The 21755-nt window shown below is 37.7% G+C and overlaps 1 protein-coding gene across 1 annotated transcript in view; it reads left to right on the top strand.

The window, feature by feature from the left end:
• The first annotated feature begins 603 nt into the window (after positions 1-603).
• mindy3 (MINDY lysine 48 deubiquitinase 3) overlaps positions 604-21755 on the top strand; it is a 37559-nt gene continuing 16407 nt past the window's right edge. Inside the window, exons 1-10 of the mRNA XM_051866128.1 lie at positions 604-1367; positions 1849-1928; positions 2802-2862; positions 4688-4864; positions 5135-5186; positions 5453-5567; positions 6271-6344; positions 6609-6688; positions 6960-7030; positions 9802-9882. Of these exons, the coding sequence (XP_051722088.1) occupies positions 1274-1367; positions 1849-1928; positions 2802-2862; positions 4688-4864; positions 5135-5186; positions 5453-5567; positions 6271-6344; positions 6609-6688; positions 6960-7030; positions 9802-9882 (885 nt within the window). The 5' untranslated portion in view covers positions 604-1273. The remainder of the gene's footprint in view (positions 1368-1848; positions 1929-2801; positions 2863-4687; positions 4865-5134; positions 5187-5452; positions 5568-6270; positions 6345-6608; positions 6689-6959; positions 7031-9801; positions 9883-21755) is intronic.

Raw genomic sequence — 21755 nt, 5'->3', positions numbered from 1 at the left:
TTAAATGAAGTATACAAACTAACATCTTAAAAGGGTGAAAAATTGCACTGCGTCAAAAAAAAAAAAAAGAAATGAAAAAAATGACCATCAGGACGGTGTAAGCAAGAAAAATGACTTTTTGCTTGTTTATTCATTCATTTCTTATTATATTTCATTGCTAATTTATACACAAAATGTGCTCACAAACTGAAGAAAATAAGGTTTTTATCCTAAAGCAACATGGTGCCAGGGGGTTATATGTAAATATGCAGTGTTTATGTATATTTACCATGTATTGGCGGTAATATCTAGGGGAAAACATTGTTTTCTGACCATCTATTATTCACTGCACACTTTGTAGGCTTAGAAAGTAACACTGTCGGCAAGAAATTACTATAGCCTCTGTGGGTGCGCCTACTTCACAGGTATTTTAAGAATTTATGGCTGTCTAATCTCTTTCTTATATAACATTGCTTAGCCAAGATTACTGTATATTCAAGCTCAGCCTCCGTATTGTAGGCGGGCAATGTCACAGCGTTGCCGTGTGATTGATGGACGAAACAGCCAATAAAATCTTTCCCTCGCTCGATGTCACCAGAATCTTCTCGATTTGAACCAATCTCTCACAAAGTCGAACTTGAGGTGGAGGCACGTAGTAAATAAACTGAATGGTTCATAGAGCACTCTGCAGTTACCACAGCGAGCAATTTACATTGAAATCTTCAGTATTTCCTCTGGGTGTTGTCGAATTCAGTTGACAGTCGTTGGTTACTCTTAAAATAGGCTGTCGGAGGAACGAACTAAACGTTTGTTTTTTGACGTTTAGGTAATGTAGCAAGCCACAGACCGTATGGTGAGTGAGTTACTTCAATGAGGACATACCAGGCCTGTCCAGTTAAATAGACAGAACAGAAACCTTGAATTAAGGAAGCGAATACTGGATAAGACGTAAGATAACATTAATTCCAGGCACAAATTAAACCCTTATGAGGTTAACAGGGCGGTTGTTGTGTGCTGTCGTTAGAGGCTAGAGAAGCTAACGTTCTTTCAGGTTTTTGGCGCGAGCGTTCAATCATTCATCGCTCGCGGGACAGTTTACGCACTAGTAGCGCATCTGTGGCCAATGCCACCTGATCACCAAAGCAAAATCTTTTAAGATTCAGCGGAATACAAAAGCAGGCCAGGACGAGTGCGCTAGCCACGTCGCGTGCACTACAGTGGTTAGCTGTCACAAGGATCTCCATCGGTCTTGATGCTTGGTTTGAGTTAATATCAACGAAGATCCAGAGCAGAAATGTCAGATACGAGTAAAGAAGTGGTGGATCTGGTGTGGGGCAGACCCAGTGGCGGAGGAGTGCCTGCATCCCTCTTCCGCAGGTGGTCTCAGGGTAAGCGATTGAGAGCTATTGATGTTGTAATAAAGGCTGGAATACACTACACGACTTTAAAAATCGGAACATATTTTAAAACACAAGGCGTCATACACACGTCGACTTTGTAAAAGGTTAAAGAGTAAAACTGAACATCATACAGTAAACGACTGAGGATCACGCTTATCCAGGCTTTTCTAGTTTTTCTGGATCGATAGTTTCCCTGAAAGGCAAGCTTAAAAAATTGAGCAAGTCATGCTGTGTATTCCAGCCTTAATGCTGACTCAAATTTTGTAGTTTAAAGCTCATTTTGAAGGATATTCTGTACATCATCCATTACTTGTGTTGTAAAAAAAAATCAGCAGTGGTCAGCAAAGAAGACCTATGCCAAGTCCACATTACTTCATCCTGACTGCTTGCCCAGTTGAACTGTGATGAATTGCTTAACTGAGACTTGTGGCAATGACTAAGTTTTTGTTCACTGCATTTCTTTCTACAGGCTTTGTGTTCAGTGAGGCTGAGCACTCTGCACTGGAGCAGTTTGAAGGCGGACCGTGTGCTGTCATTGCACCTGTACAGGTATTCACCTTTCCCTCAAGCCTTATTATTTCTATTAATATCTTATGATGATGTTCAGTAATGAATTACGGTATGTCTACACCCATGGCTTTGTATAGACCACACACAAAAGCTGCATTGTAGTGATTTAGAATACAGGTTGTTGACATATTTTTAAAAAATCAGGGGGAACTGCAACCTTGCTGAACCATGTACTTGTTGTTGACATCATACAGCACTCTTCACTGCTATCATCAAAACACCAAATGAAGGAATATCATTTGGAAGAATGGGGTTGCTTTCTGCCAGTAGAATTCCAGAGCAGAAAGTATGCCAGGGTGAATTGAAGTTGTTCTGCCAGCACATGTTTACCTTAAGACACTTCATTTAGGTTTTTCCTTTAATTTGTCACCTGTCTTTTATTTATGTCAATTTATATTTTATTTGTATATATTATTTATATGTTAAGGCTGGAATACACTACAGATATTTGATTCCATCTAGTCAGAACATATCAAACATGTGTGATATTTTAAGACAATTTTAGAATGCATATCATTTTATAATTATATATTTTTATGCGTCTCCTACTAACTAGATGCTTGCTTCTGTGTGATTTTGTTGTGGTCGAAACTACTACAAATCTGGTAGTGTATGATCCTCAATTGTTTAGTGTATGATGCCCGGTATTTCTCTGTAACCATTACAAAGTCAACATGTTTATACAGTTTGCGTATGATGTACTTCTCTATTCTCGAACTCTGTTTGTAACACTGTGGTTCAGTAGCTTATACTGATATTAACGTGTTGACATGCTATTTTGTCATTTTGTTTCTTATGGCTGGTTAAGTGGAGCCCAAATGATTTGTGTGTTTTGTTTGTTTTATTCCTTAGGCTTTCCTGTTGAAGAACATTCTGTTTAACATTGAAGGCTCAAACTGGAAAGATATCTCAGGTTTGCAGTGCATTGTTTAAGAGAATTATAAGAAAAATCCACCTTGTTTCCACTTTTGGGTACTCAATAACACCCAGACCCAGCATCTCAAACCATTTTAAGGATACGCTGATAATCTCAACCTACTCTAAATCCTGGTTCTGAACAAAAGTCTTTGTAGTGTATTCTTTTCTTTGATTGAAAAAGAGCTTGTAAAAATAAGTGGCCTAATAAGCATGAACAATAAACATAATGTGAGTTTTGTTGCAATATGCCAAGTTACTTATTTTTTTGGTTTCTTAATATAAGTTATTATGCAGACTACACAAAAGACACTATAATTTTATATTTAGATGGTGCCAGTACATAAATTGATGCATTGTTATGAGTGCATTTTAGAAATATGATGGCATAAAAGTGAAAGACATCATCCTGAATCTTATTCCAGGCACATAAATATATTGCAGTCTTACTGTGTGCCTAAAAGTGGAGAAAGTGGTGATTCACAACAATGTCTTTATATAAATATTTATAGATCACTTTCAAAGGAAGAAAGTTGTGAGACTTTGTGTCCTTTTGTTTTATAGCTAAAATGATTTTTTTTTTTTTCCCTCCTCCTGTTGTCATCTCATTCCTTTGTTTTGATCATATTTGACATTCTGTGCTCTCATAGTATGTTGTGTACATTTGGTATCCTGCTTGGAATGCTGCTTGCATCGTCATAAATGAAGAAAAGAACAGTCATGTCCTAGCAAATTACACTTTCCTTTTCATGTTTGTCCCATATATTTGGCTGACACAGTTTATAGACAGAAGCGGGACTCGACAGTAGAAAAAATCCTTAGCGTTGAGCCTTGGAGAAGGATTTTCTAGCACAAATACTCGACAGACCCAACATGTCTGCTAGCGGCAAAACTTATTGACTCGCTTAAGGCCTGGGTATACTTCATTTTCTACGTTCCGCTCCATCTCGTGCACAGTCTTGTCCGCATGGCTTTTAAAGTGCATTTAATCACGGACAAGCGCGGATTGGATGAGTTTGACGTGCGGTATGTGCATATTGCCACCTAGTGGTCTTATCTGTCTCAAACATTCACCGTACGTGTGCGCTGTTTTATGTGCATCATCTGCGGACCCTCCCTCCGGACAGTGCGTGGAACAAGGACAGCCAAATTATACTTTGGCCTTTACTCTTACACCATGTCTACACCATGGTTGCGTTGCAACAGCTTGAGGCTGTCTTCATTGGACGCTACAAAGCAACCGTTGCAAATCCATTTGTTCTTCATGTCAGAAGTAGCATGAACACTTGAAGGTCCTGTCCCAAATGGCACACTTCAAATGCACTTACGGTCTTGTGGACTTACAATGCCCACCGCGTGCATGTCATCATAAAGTCCATGTGACCACAGGGTGTAATATTTGTTATTTTAGATTTCAAAAGAGTTCTCACAAGTGCCTCCTTTGAGGTCAATGTGCACACTTTTGCTGAGCCCGCACTGAAGTGAGTTCAGCAGTAGACTTCTTCCTGACAGTCAAAGCAGTGTTATGTCATGAAAGTGTGGACTCAAAGGAAGACAGCAAGTGTTTAGGATGCCATTTGGAACAGGGCCAAGTGCGTCAGAAATGGAACAGGCATCAGTTTACTGTCTGATTTTTGTCGTGTCACGTCGTGCTGCATCCAGTGTAGACAGCATCACTGATTATAATGGGTTTTATCTGCTTTTGTCTCATCGTGTCGTGCCGCTCGTGCCTGGTGTAGACACGGTGTTAGTCAGTGCAACATCTTTAATGCAGCTTAGAAATCAGATGCATGGCTTGATGTATGTGCTGTTTACCCATACAGAGGAAGAGCAGCGGACGGTCTTGTGCTCCACCCTCAGTGAGATCCTGGAGTCAGCCTGCCTAAATAAGACACATGCATTTCACCTGGCTACCTGGCCTCGTGCTAAAACCACAGACAGCAGTGACATCACAGACAGCCACCCAGAGCCCGAGTCCAGCCAAACTACTGACACACCAAGTAAGATAATTTGTAACAGTCTTTCTGGATGTTGTACAGATACTGAACAATGCCAGTGTTTGAATAATACCTAACACTGATCCGTAATGTTTGGTATATTTGAACTCACCTTTAACAGTGAATGCGTCAATTAGATGATTTCAAACAGCATGCTAGTCTGAACTTGCTGAGATGTCTATTCTCATTAATTTTGTATGATCTTACATATAATTTCTCTGGACTGTTCTGTCTTGTTAAATGCGTTTGTGTTTTCGCATGGTGTGTGTTTAGCTGCTTTGGCTGCTGAGGAGCTTGGCTTTGAGAGGTTTCACAGCGTCATACAGTAAGTGCACAAACTGTCTTTTCACACAGCATCACTTGTTTCTCTTTGCTAATGTCTTCTCTGGCTTACCCCTTCTCCTTGTGCTACAAATACACAAATCTATGGCAGATTACTTCAGTGGTGCAGATGTAATTACATTTAAAATGAAATCGGGGTCAGCTTAAAAAAAAGAACTTCAGGCTAAATTGGTCAGTAACTCATGACATTGTACCTACAGTAAGGATCTTCCCCAATTAACAGTCACATTGTGGTTACTCCGTCCTCAGGAAGAGGACTCTCAGGACTGTTGCAGAGTTGAGAGAGGCCGTGTTGTCGCTGTACGACACCTGGAAGAACAAATTTGGAGTTCTGCTCTTCCTGTACTCTGTCATACTTACAAAGGTATAACTTTACATTTCCAGCTCCTAAAAGGTCTTCATGCCAATTTGTTTGTTCCTTTGAAACAAAAATAATGAGACTTTCTTATCTACAATACCATTGGGGCCTGTATTTTTTTTTTTTTTTTTTTTTTTAATGTTTTTGAAAGAAGTCTCTTATGCTCACCAAGGCTGCATTTATTTGATCGAAAATGCAGGAAAAAAAATGCAATATTGTGAAATATTTTTACAATTTAAAATAATTTCTATTGTAATGTATTTTAAAATGTAATTTATTCTTTTGATGGCAAAGCTGAATTTTCAGCCTGATTACTCCAGTCTTCAGTTTCACATGATCCTTCTTCATTCTAATATGCTGATTTGTTGCCCAAAAAATATTGTTTATTAATATCAATGTTGAAAACTGTTGTGCTGTTTTATATTCTTGTGGAACCCGTCATGCATTTCAGGATACTTTGATTAATAGAAAGTTCAAATGCACAGCATTTATTTTCAATAATGTTTTGTAACTTTACAAATGCCTTTACTGTCTCTTTAGATCAATTTAATGCACCCTTGCTGAATAAAAGAAATCTTACTGACTCCAAACTTTTGTAGAGTACATGACAAATTTTGCCCTAGTTGTATGGTATTTGCTAGCTAGCTATGCTCATCCATTATGTGTCTGTGTGATTGTACTTGTGCTGTAACTTCTAAAATTTTTTAAGGGGATTGAGAACATAAAGAATGAGATCGAAGACACCTCTGAACCTCTGATCGACCCTGTGTACGGCCACGGCAGGTAAAATGCATGCTGAGAGATCAAGTTCTTTACATTATCATTTCTTAGACTAATAGACAGCTGTTTTTATTGGATTGTAACATTGTAGATTGATCTTGTGTTGCTAGTATAATGCTGGTTTTTAGCACTCTATTTCAGCACATTTTAACTCTGAAATTCTGAATCTTATGTATTTAGGTATACTTTAATGTATATTTTTAGTCATTGCTGACTATGTCATGTTGATCTTGCACATTATCAATTTCTTTCTTTTTATACTTTTAGCCAAAGTCTAATCAACCTGCTGGTGACAGGTCATGCCGTGTCTAACGTGTGGGACGGTGATAGAGAATGTTCTGGAATGAGTAAGCTTCATATTTTTGCTGAATAATAATCTATTGATGTACTGTTTTAAATCATTAGATTCACAGTAGGGAATCAGTTGTTCTGCTGTTGCAGACCACTTGGTGGCAGCATTATCTTGCTCAAGCTTTAGCACACTTAACATATGCCTGCTGAGAGTATAAGAATTACAGAGTTGCTAAGGTCATTAGATTTCAAGGAGTGTTTTATGTTAGACTGTTTTGTTTTTTCATACAGGGAATTTATTTATTCTTTTATTTTTGTGTTCTCTAGAGCTTCATGGCATCCATCAGCAGGCCTCTGTTGGCTTCCTCACACTAATGGAGTCACTGCGCTATTGCAAGGTGGGTATCTACTCATACGCACCCTCATAGAACCTTACAGTATAATTCATGTGCTATAGATGGTGTTCCCACTATCTGCAGTGTTGATAAATCTGGAGACCAATTTTGGCATGTGTTGTGTGAAAGATGCAGAGTGTCCAAATGCCAAAACTCACAGTTTGTTTGTGGGTTTGCTATTTTCCAGCTGTACATTTCACAGGGAATTTGTGAAACGTAACTGCAACATAATAGCCTACTAAAATACTGCCTGTGACATTCATCACTCTATATTTTACACAGTTTTGGTTCTTGAAGAATTTTTATAGTGAGGAAGAAACTCTTTCTCTGGGTTTGTTCTCACACACAAAACAATTATGGAAGCTCAGCATTGGAGAAGGGAAATTCTGCTGTCTTTACTAGTTTTTGGATTGTTTTTACTAAGATATTAACTTTTTTCTTTTTTTCTTTCACGCATCACTATGAAACTAATGCCATCTAGCACAGCAGATCTCAAACTTGTAAAACTTTTTTATTAACAGAAATGATGAGTATTGAGATATTCAATTAATGAACCATAATTCATTTTGTTAGTCCAGAATATTCAAGTATTTGATTCTGTGTGTTCTTCAATAAAAACAATAGTTATTGAGGTGAAAAGGTGTTTTTTTTTTTTTTTTTTTTTTTTATAATATAAAAATTATTTAATATTTTAATAATTTAATTCAATAATTTTAAGTCATCTTGCAGCCCCCTTGGATATTTGCTGAGACCTTTAATTATCCAGATAATATTCAGTAAAGTATTACCAGTTCTTTTTTCAGAAGTTAAATAGTTCCCTTCTCCCTAAAGCCCAAAGTATACTTCAGCTGTCTGAGTTCCGTGACAGTTCACGCACTGTCCACGTGATGTAATTGTCATCATCGGGAGGGTCCGCGGACATACACACATACATCACATGCGCAGAGTGAATGTTGAGACAGAAGAGTCCACTACACACAGTTGTGATGTATTGTGCCGTAGTCAAAGAAGAGTGCATAATGTTTGATTCAAAACAGCCCGCTGTTCTAAGAACAGTAAACAAAGCATCATGTAATTCTCCATGGTTTTTGTTTTGGTTCTTGTTCTAAACTTTGCATGCAGTGGTGGATCTGCTACTTTTCTTCTATCTTTTTGAGGGAATGTCTTGTAAATGACATGTCTCTGCGCTGCCTTTTGACGTCTGGCAGAGTATAAAAAAGCAATTGTATTGCACGTTTCGAATGCGTCCATTTGCGATTGAATATACTTTGAAAGCTGTGCGGACATGACTGCACGAGATGGAGCAGAACGTGGAAAATGAAGTATACCCAGGCCATCTATTCTCATGCTAATGTGGTGCCCTCTAAAGCCCAAACATCTGAGATTTCAGCCAACAACACCTGGCACACACACATCCTGTAGGAATGGCCCTATTGTTTTAACCTGTGGATAAAGTAATTAAGAAGCTGCTTTATTTTGAATGGCACTGTGCTAAGCAGAGCTTCAGGATATGTGCAGTGAGTTGTGTTTGGAATAGATGAACGCAGGAATGTATCGCCTCATATTTAGAACCATCTGAGCCCCTATCACAATATTCATGATCTTTTTAATCCGCACACCCCTGGATCGCCTCTCCACCCAAATCTGCTGCTGATATTCACCTGTTGAGTGATGTGAGATGACTGTGAGGGCTTTTGGTGTTTGAATGCACTGCTGGAGATGGAGCTGTAGGCAGAGTAGTCAGAGGTACACTTTGAACTCTGTGTTCTTGAATTTTCTGCAGTTTTTTTTTTAAACTGCTGATTTGGTTTTCATTGGTGGATGTGGTTTTTGTATGTAGGGAACCTTTTTCAAATCAAGAGCCATTCATGTGCACTACCGTTCAAAAGTTTTAGTTTCTTGAGCCCTGAATCAGCATATTAGAATAATTTCTGAAGGATCATGTGACACTGGAGACTGGTCGTAATGGCTGCTGAAAATTCAGCTATGCCATCACAGAAATAAATTACATTTTAAATTATTTTTTTAAATAGGTTATTTTTAGTTGTATGGTAGTAATACAGATTTTACTGTATTTTTGGTCAAATAAATGCAGCCTTGCAAGCATCAGAACATAGATAAGGCATAAATTTAATACAGTGACTGAAACTGCATTCACCTTTACATTGTGGAATAAAAAACTAATTTATTCTGTACATGCTTGTGAAAAACATCAGAGAAAAAAACATTCAATAAATTTTTTGAAAGGGAACAATATTATATTCATTTATTAATTTTTATTTAAAGTATATATGTTATGTTATTTTATGTTCTTAATATTTTTTTCTAATTTATGAAACAGTTTCTATTCTTTTTAAATATATAGACAGGGTTTTTTTTTTTTTTTTTTTTATATTGCGTTGTCAAATGGCCTTGCGAACCTTTTCAAATGGTCTTGGAGGCCATATATAGAAGACTGGATGTTCCCTACCCCTGATGTAGATCATTTACTACATGTTTCAGTGTTCACATAATTCACTCAACATTGATAATCAGTTATAGTGAACATTCTGTCATAGTGTAAAATGGTTTCAAAACATTTTTATCCATTCCATAACAAAGTTCCAAAATAAGCCTAATGATTGAATAGTTGGCTATTCTTTGTGTTACCAATCATCTTATCACAGTGAATCAACCTGTTTGTGATGGTTCTGGAATTTGGCTGGCCAGGCCGTCATGGCATCGGTATGGAGATTGGCGCTCAACCACTGTTTCTTTTTTTTCTGCTTTTAAAGGTTGGCTCTTTTCTCAAATCTCCAAAATTCCCTATTTGGATCCTTGGCAGCGAGACTCATCTCTCAGTATTCTTTACTAAGGTGAGTTAAGAAAATAATCTCCTTTCTTCCTTCCTGCACTCTTCTACTTTTTCTTTTTCTTATCTGAAACAGTCTGGCAGTTTGTTTTCTTTTATTTCGTTATTGAGCGAAGACTCAAAAACACAAGAATGTGCTTGCAAATAGATTTAGTGCTCTAGATGTCTTCTGGAAGAGAAAAGAAGAAAGAGAGAGGGAGTATGGGGTGGATGATGAGAGGCAGAAAAAGGTGTGTCCTGGCCTCAGCCCACGCTGCATGCGGTCAGCTTTGGCACTCCAACATGCTCGCATAAAGGGGTTGCTAATGTGAGGTGTATCTCGGGTTTCTATGTGGTTGCTATGCTGTTATGGGTAGTTTCTCACTGGCCAATATCAAAAGAGCCCACTCCAAGTCTCTAATATTGTTGGCCCCAGATATAGCCTGGGTCCCTCTTTCGTATATTTTTTGAGCTGTGTTATTGTCCCCCATTTGTCCCTCACACAATCTCAATCCTAAATGACAACGATTCGGCTATGTCTATTAAACCTTTGACAAAATCACACCAGAACATTAAAATATGTGTTTGCGCTGCCGCTGAGCCAGAGAAGCAGTTATGTTATCTAGGTATAAAACAGCTTCACAGTCATTTCAACCACACAGTATCGTTATTTCCATTTTACAAATATTCAAATTATCACAGAAGTACTGGGATAAAAGTTTATAGTTCGGATATAAACACTGATGTCTATGGAAGCTATCAAAATAGAGCAAATTACCTTTTGAAAAAGTAACTTGGCACATCAAGTAATGATTATCAATTACACCATTACGCCATAGTGGCAACAAGTGACTGTTGTATTTGTCATTGAATAATTCATTCATTGTTCAGATTTGTTCAGAAACGCTGATTCATCCAGTAATGAAACAAGTGAAGTCTTTATGAGTGAGTCATTGAATCATTCATTCAAACCATTTTTTAAAAAAAAATAATAATAATTCGCATTAATTAAATATTTTAAATAGACTGCAGCAATTTACATTTTGTCAGAAATCAAGATAGAGGAACAACTGATCATAGCTGTACAGGGCTTTTTTTTTTTTTTTTTTTTTTTTTTTTTTTTTTTTTTTTTTCTTCTTCATTTTTCCTTTGCTGAAACTTCCTTGTCATGGAGAGCACAGCTCATGGTTGCTTAGCAACAGCAGACGCTCCCAAGTGCTTTGGAAAGGAAGGCAAAACGACACGTTTTAGATGTGATGTGAAAAGCCCCTATGGAAGCTATGGAATGAAAGAATAAAAATATCTCTATTTTGAGGTTTTTTTTTTGTTTGTTTTTTTCCCGCAATTCCAAAAAAGAAGAAAATTTAGAATTAAATATAAACTCAATATTCTGCCTTTCTTAATCAGAATTGTGAGTTAAAGGCCGAACTCTGAATTGGGAGATATAAAGTCGCAATTTTAAGAAAAATGTTATAGGTTAAAATATTATTTCATGCTGTAACTTTAGGGATAATACATTATGCCCCCTATGAACTGCATGTGAATATTATGAAGATCTATTGTTTACATCAAATTTATGCTTTAATAGTAGGGTAATGCCACAACTTGGCACCTGCTAAACGTCTTGTAATCCTCAGAGGCATCTCTATCATTTTGTTGCTGGAGTAATTCTGTGTTTGTGTCTCTCTCGTATTTACTACTGCATGTAGTAACTTCACCATGAGTATATCGAGGCCTTAATAGCACACCTCAAGCTGCATTCTTTGTGGTATCCTTAATGTCTGCAGCACAAATGGTTTGGGTCAATTTATGCCCTGAGGTTTAATACTTGGAGATAAGGGTTCATTTAACCCTCTGGCTATAAGTATAAACAATAGAAATAGTTTTACTTGGTGTTTTTTATCATATTGCTGTTGTCACCTTTTTAATAGTCTCCCTTAATAATTGTAAATTGGTACTCCTCATGGCTTATAGCTTTATTCTATTATAGGAGAGCAAGACTTTTTAAAACCCCCTGGATTACAGTGTTTACTGTGTTTTGTGTGAGTGCCCATGTGCTTTATCCCTTTACTCAACAGAGGAAATGCTTGTTTCTCATAAGGGTTTCCACCTGGAGGCAAATGAGATTGACAGCGAGCATTAATCATGGTCTTACACTTAAGGCCATTTACTGTCAGTACATTATCCTCATCCGGAGTGTGTGTGTGCCAAGAGAGGGTGTGCACTGGAGACTCTTTTTATCCATGATTTGTTTCTTTCCTGTTTTTTCTGACATTGATGGAGTATTCTTATCATTATTATTATTAATAATATTTTAACTTTAAACTGGCCACTTTTTTCATATACTGTAGATCCGTTATAATCAGAAGATTTCACTAATTGTCATTTATTTATTTATTTATTTATTTTTTGTTATAGTTTTTTTGTTTGTTTTACTGTTAAAGCATAATGGGCCTGGACCAGCAATGCCTTAATGTATTTGACTGAGTCTTTCTGGATTGATGTCTCTTATTGTGATTTGAGCTGCAGGATCGAAATCCTTAGGACTAACAAAGGCTCATCTCATACTTCTGCGCATAAATCACCCTTCATTTTTCCTGTGTGTAGGCTGGTAGTACTGTGTGTTATAGTCTGTTAGTATAGTAACTATATAGTCTGTGTAGAAATTTTCTACATTAAAGCTTGGAAAGTAAAATTTATGTTGTCTGTCTCATCTCTCATTCCACGCTGGAATGAATCATTACATGCTAATAGTTTCCCCATCCTTTGCTCCTGCTTTTCTGGACTCCTCACTTTCTTCTTGAGTTTCTTAGATCAAATCAAAACTAGACTCTATCTGTTAGCCCCATTGTAGTCAGATGCTATGTTGGGAAGTAACTAAAAGCAGCAGCGCTACTACATTCTTTAGTAGCATATTCTTTAGTTCAGTTGCATTCATAATATAAACTATATTATTCTATCAAGTAGCATCTTCTGTCTGATTTAGCAAATAGCAGATTGGTTGGTTGGTTCAAAAATTTGATTCATGTAGGTTGTCCCTTAAAGGGGATCTATTATGCCCCTTTTCACAAGATGTAATATAAGTCTCTGATGTCCCCAGAATGTGTCTGTGAAGTTTCAGCTCAAGATACCCCACAGAGATAATTTATTATAGCTTGTCAAATTTGCCCCTATTTGGGTGTGAGCAAAAACATGCCGTTTTTGTGTGTCCCTTTAAGTGCAAATGAGCTGCCCGGCCCCATTTCCAGAAGAGGGCAGAGCTTTAACAGCTCGCACTTCAGATACTCAGCAACAACAAAGCTGCAGAATCTCACACAGCTAAAATGACAATGGTCAGTAATGGTGTTCAGCCTTACATTGTTCCCGAGTCAGCCATTGATGGAGAGACTCAGGAATAAGTTACAACTTTTAGAATGCAACTGGATGTTTCTGAATGGTTAGTGGATAAATTTATGTAGTTGATTCAACTCGTCGACTAGCATGTGGCGTCATGTTAATCTTTTGTGCAAATCCAGCGTTGAATTGACCCTCGTTTGTGAAGCAGTCCAGCATAAAATGATTTGCGCAAATATATAACACTTTACTGACTTTCCTCGTCACATTTCCTTCATAATTAAAATTCATCTACGGTGCCCTCTGACTCAGATGCAGAGAGTCTATGGAGACTCTTATGTTCGGTTATTGGATATACCAACAAACATAACAACTCTTATGTAAGAGTAGGGGGAAATCTGGAACGGCGTGTTTGAAGAAACTATTTATGATTTATGGGATTATAAAAAAAGAAGTGAGGGGATTTTTACCATTATTGGCTAAAAGTGAATTTTGTGTAATAGGTCCCCTTTAATGTTGCCAGAAATCTCTGTGCTGTATTTTGAAAAATAATTATTCAATGAAATACTGCTATTTATCATCATAATACAGAACTCTTTAGAATTTTTGTTTGATACCTGTATAATTGACCATTGCCCCAGGCAAACATCAGTTTAATATCACTCTGTGGTCTCTTTCTTCTCACATAATACAATAATTCCAACTCAATTCAATATTTCATGTATATTATTTATATATTTAGGAAATACTTCAACAGAAAAGAAAGCTGTGCTTTTAAGAGCATTTTATGGGGTCTTTGAAACTGATAGCTAAGTAGCTTGAAGCTTGACAAACATCAAAGTTCAAAAATCAGTTTCTCCAGCACTGCTCATATATAGATTTTTTTTTTTTTTCCCCTCACTAGCTTATTGTGATGGCTCTTATTAAATAATTTTGTGTATAAAGCAGCTTGGTGGAGAGCTATATCTGTAGCTGTTCCAGTCTTCTCTTCATTCAACCTACAGCAGATTTCACACATTCTCATACTCATAGCTGCTCCATTCCCATGAGCTTTAGAAGATCTTACTGATTTAAGGGCCTGTTACTCTCTGCTCTCTTGTACAAACAGCAGCCCTGTTCAGTACGTACACATACAAAATCAGTTTAACCCTTATGCTCTCACAGGGCACCCACTTCTCTCTCTCCACCTTCTCTCTGGGGATGATTAGCGGGAGCATAGCCTAAGGTGAGTAATGCCACTATTTCCGGTTGGAAAGCCGATCTCTTTCCCCCTAGAGCTCAGGGTCTCTGTGTGTCCATCTGGTTTAGTTTTCCCGCTGGAGTCACCAGAAGAGTCAGCCACTCTGCCAGGCCCTCAGAGAGGGGATAAGCTCTCAAACGACAACCCAAAGAGCAGCTGTTAACAGGAAGCCTTTGGAGTAATTGTGTGTAGCTTGCATTGCCTAAATCTCTGATAAAATTCAGTTAATTTAACTGTTTTTTTTGTGCTGCAACAGCCTGGGTATTTGTTTTGTTTGTTTGTTTGTTTGTTAAATGGACCATTAAACCATATCAGTGCTGTCCAATATTATATATTTTATTTTTAATATTTTTAATTAATATATTTCATTTGTTCAGCATTTGTCTGAATTGATTATTTTTATATTTCCTTTTTATATATATAATATATAAATATAAAAAATATTTCCTCCTATGGCTTATTATCTATAAATGAGAATGAATATGATCAGTATTATAAATAACTATAAATTGGCGAATATTATAAATCTGTAATAGTTTAAGAGAGAATTTAAACACTATATATTAAAATAATTTGAAAAAAAAGTGGATAAAATTAAATATCTAATTTGGTTTAAAATTGACAGTAAATTATATAGCCAATATATCATGTATCCATATATATATTATATGTAGCTAGTGATGGCTGGTCATTATGTGTGGAGAATTTCAGATGGTTTTGCGGTCTAATTTTTGGTGGCAGTTTGACTGATTTCCTAAAAGTTTTTGTCTTTAAAAAAAAAAAAAAAAAAAAAAAAAAGATTTCTTGGGGATTTGTGTTAAAAGTTTTTTGTAATGTGTCATGGAAGGTGGCTTTTTTCCCTCTCTCTGTGTGCGCGAATGAGTTGGGTGTCTCTAATGACAAGTTTTAAGCCTGTCTCCCAGCGGATCCATATTCCCGTTACCGTCTTTGTTTGTCTCTATGTCTATGCTTTTAGCTTCTAATAGGGTTTGTGTTCCACTCTTATCTGATTTACGTGCACACAAAGCAGCAGACACTACACAAATGACCTTTTACAGAGGTCCTGAGAGGGCCACGGACACACATAGACACAGCAGTGGACACTAAAGGAATGATCTCAAGTCCCAGTAGACGGACAGCCACACACACCCTGAAGACAGTGAGTAATGGAATAGCAGCTTTTAACGCAGCACACTGGTAACTATAACCGTGTAATGCAGAGAAACACGATCCGTGACTACTGAACCACAGTACCCCTGTTTATACCAAATCTGATGCTTCACTTGCTCACACACCCACTCACAAGGTGATAATGGGTGTACTGGTAATGTGGCCTGTATTGGACACCAAGATGATGGTGTACCTCTTTGAACACTTTCACTTTTACCTCTCCTCTTAAACCTGCTTTCAAGCTCTCTTCTTTGATTTGAGGTGATGAGCTTCACATCCCTTATTTCCTTACATCCTGCTCTGTCTCTCTTGAGGTCTTTTGTATCTAAGTATGGGATGTTAACCTTCTTCTTGTCCCTTCCTTCCTTGTTCCACTCATCAGACCATTTTCTGTCTCAGCTCTGATGAGGTTAACATCCTCATCTCTTTACTGATCCCTTGGTCCTCCTCTCCTTCCTGTCCACCCTTCAGGGGCCTGATCCCTTCTTATACCCACAAACCACTACAACCGGCCCTTAGCTCACAAAGTTGTTTTCGTCCAGTTTCCAATTCGGCCCCCTGCTTGGAGCAAAAGACTTTGTAAATGATGGCGCTACAAAGTTGGGGAAGTTCATGGCTCTGTTCCAAAACATGAGCTACCTATGGAGAAAGTATTTTGAGGCATCATGTGTATGCTCACAAAGATTGACACGAAGGTTTCATTTATCCTTAACAGAGAAGGCAATCTCATAATGCAGACTCAGATGAGCTTGGTATAAAAAAAATAAAAATAAATAAATAAAGGCAAGCTGGCAGGCAAAGCAAAAAATGTTGATTATAAATATTTGTAATTCCTTTAAATTATTTAATTTTTATTCAAAAAGTATGTCTTTTTAATAAATGTATAATGAATGATTATTAAAATCCTCAGAGACTTATATTCACGATGTATTCATTTTTTTCACCCTTTACATGCCTTTAGTAGACCATTAATTATAGGAACCATATCGTTTTGGAAAAAATTGCATTGCATAATTTGGAAAAACATTGCAAAATTATAATATTTAGGTTTTTTTTTTTTTTTTTTTTTATAAATACACTTAGTGAAAGTTTTGACACACAAATGTATTTGCAACCGTAAGGATGCAGTCATGAAAAGTTAAGAAATGTCACCATTTAAATACTGTAATAAATATTCATATCAAAGCATATTTTAAATGCAATGTAATAATTTTAATACTGCTTAATTAAAAAAAATATATATTGTATCACTGAGACAATGAAAAACTGCTTGCGTTAATATGATGGTTATTATGCATTCTCCCCCCTCCCGTTGTTAAAAATTGTGTCAGTGTCAGCTACTGTTTATTTTTTGTACATATATTTTGTGAAAACTGGTTAATTAATTGCTTTTTTACAAATGTTACAGTTCTACTATGCTGAGACTTTCAATTTGGGTTAACATTAACATTTCAGGCTAAAATATTGATAAAAGTAGTGCTGTAAAGTGAAGTTGGAATAGGTAGTTTTACCTTTTATATGTAACTTAGCAACATTGCTATCATCAAACTATTAAAATCAATGTGGAGCATTTTAAACTGCTCACTTATAAGGTTCAATGACAGTTAGGATGTTGCCTTAGAAGGCAACTGCCAGTGTAGGCAATAGAGAGTCAGCTCACTAAGTTTTGGAACAAAGCTTTTTGAGAGGGGGGGAAAAAAACCCTGCAATGCTGGTAAAGTCGTCTGGTGCACCCCAGTGCTCTGTCATCTTCTGCTAATTTACTGACTCCATGCCCCCAAACACAAACACACGCTTTTATTTTTGTGAGTCCCACAGGAGCTCACCTCACTGCAGCAGTCATGCTTCTGTAGAGCCCTGCTCTGCTACCGCAACAAGCTCTCGATCTTTTGTACCGCCACGCAGGACCACCGTGTTCTCACAGCATTAGCGCAACAGTGAATGTGAGCCGAAACCAGCACAGGCTCTGATTTCTGTCAGCCTGAAAGACTTCGATCATCACATTCTTACATGTCCTCCATGAAAGGATGGCACTGTGGGATATACATTAACATGTGTAAAAGAACAGAATAGAAAGGAAGGAAAATAATATAGCTTAATAGATTCCCGTCTCATCAGACACTGTGTGTGTTTCCAGTTTCATCAGACAGTTGTCTCTCTCAGGCATTGTGCTGCTTGACATATCATTAATCATTCCTTTAGTGAGATCTGATCTATTACACATGCTTCAGCTTTGTAGTACCGCACTTACGCACACATAGAAACACACGCAATTATATGGGAATTAAATACAACCTCTAAAGGCCCGTTCACACCAAGAATAACTATAACAGTACCTAAATTGGCGTCCACACCAGCAGATGGCAATTTTCTGTTTATTATTTATGTCAACTGCCGCTCTAAACACTCAATCTAAAGTCGTGTGGATTCTGATTGGAAGTCATTCTGAAAGTGATTCCAACAATATCGTTCATCTGCGTCTTTAGTCATTGTAATTGTGGTGTTGACTTTGTTGTTCTCATAGAATTAAAATGATTATTAAAACTTTACAGTTATCATTATGGTTGTCTTTGGTGTGAACAGGCCTTTACAATCATGCATATGCCATCATCTGTCTTGTCTTGGTTCTAATCTCTATCAAGGCTCTACATGGCTGTATAGCCAAACATACACACACTATTTTGTACCCAAGGGGCTCGTAATACATGCAGGGCCTCACATCCCCTCTTAACCCACAACAATGGCCTCTTTAGCAGCCTCTCACTAACACTGACGCCTGTATAGGGAATACTTCACCAACAAAAGACATGGACACAATGAGAGAACGACAAGGAGATGGGCAGATAGTGTTAAATGTAGAAACGGACAGACCTTGACTTCAAGAGGGAGACGCCAGAGGGAGTAAAGAGTGGATGTGATATTCTAGTCTCCGACCCAGCCAGCTCTGACATATCGGGTGTCTAAACCGCTGCTGTCTGATGCTGGTGACATTTCTGTGTAGTGGAGAACTTCAGAGCAGATCTTACCTGTAGTTTGAGTTACAGTGGTCTGGTAGCAGTAAGTGGTAATGTGGCTAATGTAACAGTGTAATTGTTGGCACTGCTTTGATGTTGGTTAAACACTGTTCTTGTTGTTCGTAGTTCGACTGGTGAGAAGACCTCCATGAATGGATTTTCACCTTAAAACGCATGAACCTTTGCATCTGACCCAGACTCTTTCAGAGATGCCAATCTTTCCTTCAAGGCTAATCTCATTTGGTTGAAAGTTTCAGTGACAACAGGGAGTCTTTTACAAAACATGGCCAATTCGGAATTAGGTTTGTGTTGTCTGAAGGGGCATTCACACTGATTTAAATTGCAACAGGTCACTAAGTTGCTCTACTGTTGGTTGCTAGTCAACTGTCTGTTGCTGTCACATGATCTTTCAGAAATATTTCTAATATGCTGATTTTTATGGGGGCAGTTGTGGCCTAATGGTTAGAGAGTCGGACTTGTAACCCAAACATCACGGGTTCGAGTCTCAGTCCCGGCAGGAAATGAACATCACTCCCTTCCACTCTTCCACTCCCTTCAATCACTCCCCGAGCACTGCAGCAAAAATGGCCGCCCACTACTCCAAGTGTGTGTTCACGGTGTGTGTTCAATACTCACTGCTACACACAGGATAGGTGAAATGCAGAGCACAAATTGCAAGTATGGGACACCATACTTGGCTACACGTCACTTTCACTTCACTTTTTTGTAACAATGTAAAAGTCTTTACTGTTGCTTTTGATCAATTTAATGCGTCCTTGCTAAATAAAAAAGAAGAGAAATTTACTGACCCTAAATTTTGAAGGGTAGTGTATGTCTTTATTACTTGCATATGAAAGCAATTTTCTCTTAGCTACTTATTGCTTACTCATGAGATTTTAATAAATAAGGTACGAGAGGCTGTGCTGTATCGTGAATAAGTCACGGCTGAAGGGCGTTGTTAGGCATGACGCGAATCTTTAAACAGATTTTTTTATTATGAACATAGGACTGAATGCAGGTAATAAACTCGCTCAATTGAACTCTTTGTCACAGTACTCTTCTATATAATACAGTAAGCTTCAATGAACAATAACAATTGAGAACATACAGTTTACGTTGCAAAGAGTGGTTGCTAAGGGTGTTGTGTAGTGATACACAGAACCGTTGGGTGAAGTGGTCATAGCCGTGTTTTATCGTGAATAAAACACAGCTATTGACCAATCAGAATCAAGGACAGGAACTAACCGTTTTATAAATGGGATTATACATGGGAGTATAGTAATTATGCTATACGTTTTTGATTCTTTGATTTTTAGAAGTCATGATACCAACAACTAGCAATTGTCTTGTCCCGTTAGGACATGGTGAGGTGAGCATCACTGTCTACAATCCAATTGGTAGTTGTTTCTTTGTGTTGCTACTCATTTGGATAAACTTGAACTTGAACTATGCTCAACTCAAGGCACCTAAAATAGCGCACTCTGATGTGAAAATGAATGATCAGTGTTGACATGAACTCCGCTTTAGTTCCTACTATAGTTAAATTGCAAAATGAATTTGAGGGCCAGATGGAATCATCTTAAATCTGAATTTAACCTCAGGATTTTTACCTTGCTAGAGCTGGAATGAATCAGACTGCCCTGGGGTTTGTGTGGATGACAGGAGTGTAAAAATACTCAAGTTCAGTCTAATGTAAAATCTCACATCACCTTTTAAGGTTAAACAGACAGTTTTTACTCTAAACTTTCTAAAAACAGATTTGAGCACATTATCGACATGTTCTCTTATCCCTCATCTACATATGACTTACTTTATCACAGATTTGATACTTTATTTAATCATATGACTTTCTTAGAGTTGAGGTTAAGGTCTCTCTCTCTCTTTCTCTCTCTGTCGTTATCATTTTTTGACTTTATTTCTCTTCAGCTTGCTGGGTTGTATAAGCAAAGTACTTCATCCTTCACATTTGCAAAGAAAACACTGCCCATATACAATCTTAAAGTGATTCTGTGTGTGCATTCATGAGATTCGTGTGCAGTCTCATGGATATTTCTGAAGCTCAGTCATCTGCATCTATTGGCTTTTCTTGCACTTGTGTGAGAGCCGCCTTTCTGATCTCCATCTATGGCCTCTGACTGTTGCCTTCTCCAAAGTGTGTGTGCATGTATTTGGGTCTCAAGAAAATAATGAAAGCCAGACTCAGGATTCTTTATATGAGACTCTGCCTCACAGATATGTTGATTAATTATGCTCGCTGAGCCTGTTTATAAACAGGCATATATAATATCACCGTATCTAAGTGCACAGAGCACGATTGGGAATATTACCGATGCCCTGACAGAAATGCTCAAGGCATTTGGCCAAAAACACCTATATAACTTGACAGTGCTACTTTACTATGTGTAATTTAAGACCGTGTTAACCTCGTTTTAGCATTCAGTATTTCAGTCTTTTTTTTTTTTTGCCTATTTAGTCAATACATGAGGCTTTATTTTCTTTGTGTCCCTGAAACCCAAAGCCATCCAGAATAGCAGGTCTGTGTGGAGCATCCCACTTCAGTGTGGCTCCACGGGTCCATCTGGGTCAGATCACTCATCGTGCAGAACCATCCTGCCTCGAGCTGAAGTCTTTACCCAACTTGCTGCTCTGTAATTCCCCTCTATTAGAGTGTGTGTGTGCAAGAGATGGAGGGACGCTGACTCAGCAGGGTTGATTACAGGCCTGGTTGCGTTGTTGTGAAGCCACAGTGTAAACATCAGCGGAACAGCATGTTGTTTTTGTCACCAGGGGTCAGACTTTATAACAAGACATGCACTCATTCGCTATTAGCATGGAGCCACAGTGCGTGTTTGTGTGCGAGAAAGGTGAGGTGAAGGGTTTATGTGTACAAATACGTGTCATGACAGATATACTTGATGTCAGTGCACACACACACACAAAATAAGTATGGTATTTGCAAGCATGTTGTGATTTGACCAACAAAACATTTTGCTTCATTGGCATTCTCCACAATGACTGGCTTACTGTATCTTTGTTATGCAGTTACTGAATCAGCATCAAGTTATCATTACTTTCAATGATATAAAAATACATTTAAAAATGATTTATAAGAACAGTTTTACACAGGAAATGCACAGAGTA

Source organism: Ctenopharyngodon idella, chromosome 16 (genome assembly GCF_019924925.1).
Source record: "Ctenopharyngodon idella isolate HZGC_01 chromosome 16, HZGC01, whole genome shotgun sequence".
Classification (NCBI taxonomy): Eukaryota; Metazoa; Chordata; class Actinopteri; order Cypriniformes; family Xenocyprididae; genus Ctenopharyngodon; species Ctenopharyngodon idella.
Note: the sequence above shows the minus strand (reverse complement) of the source record. Positions and strands in the feature narration are given on the sequence as shown.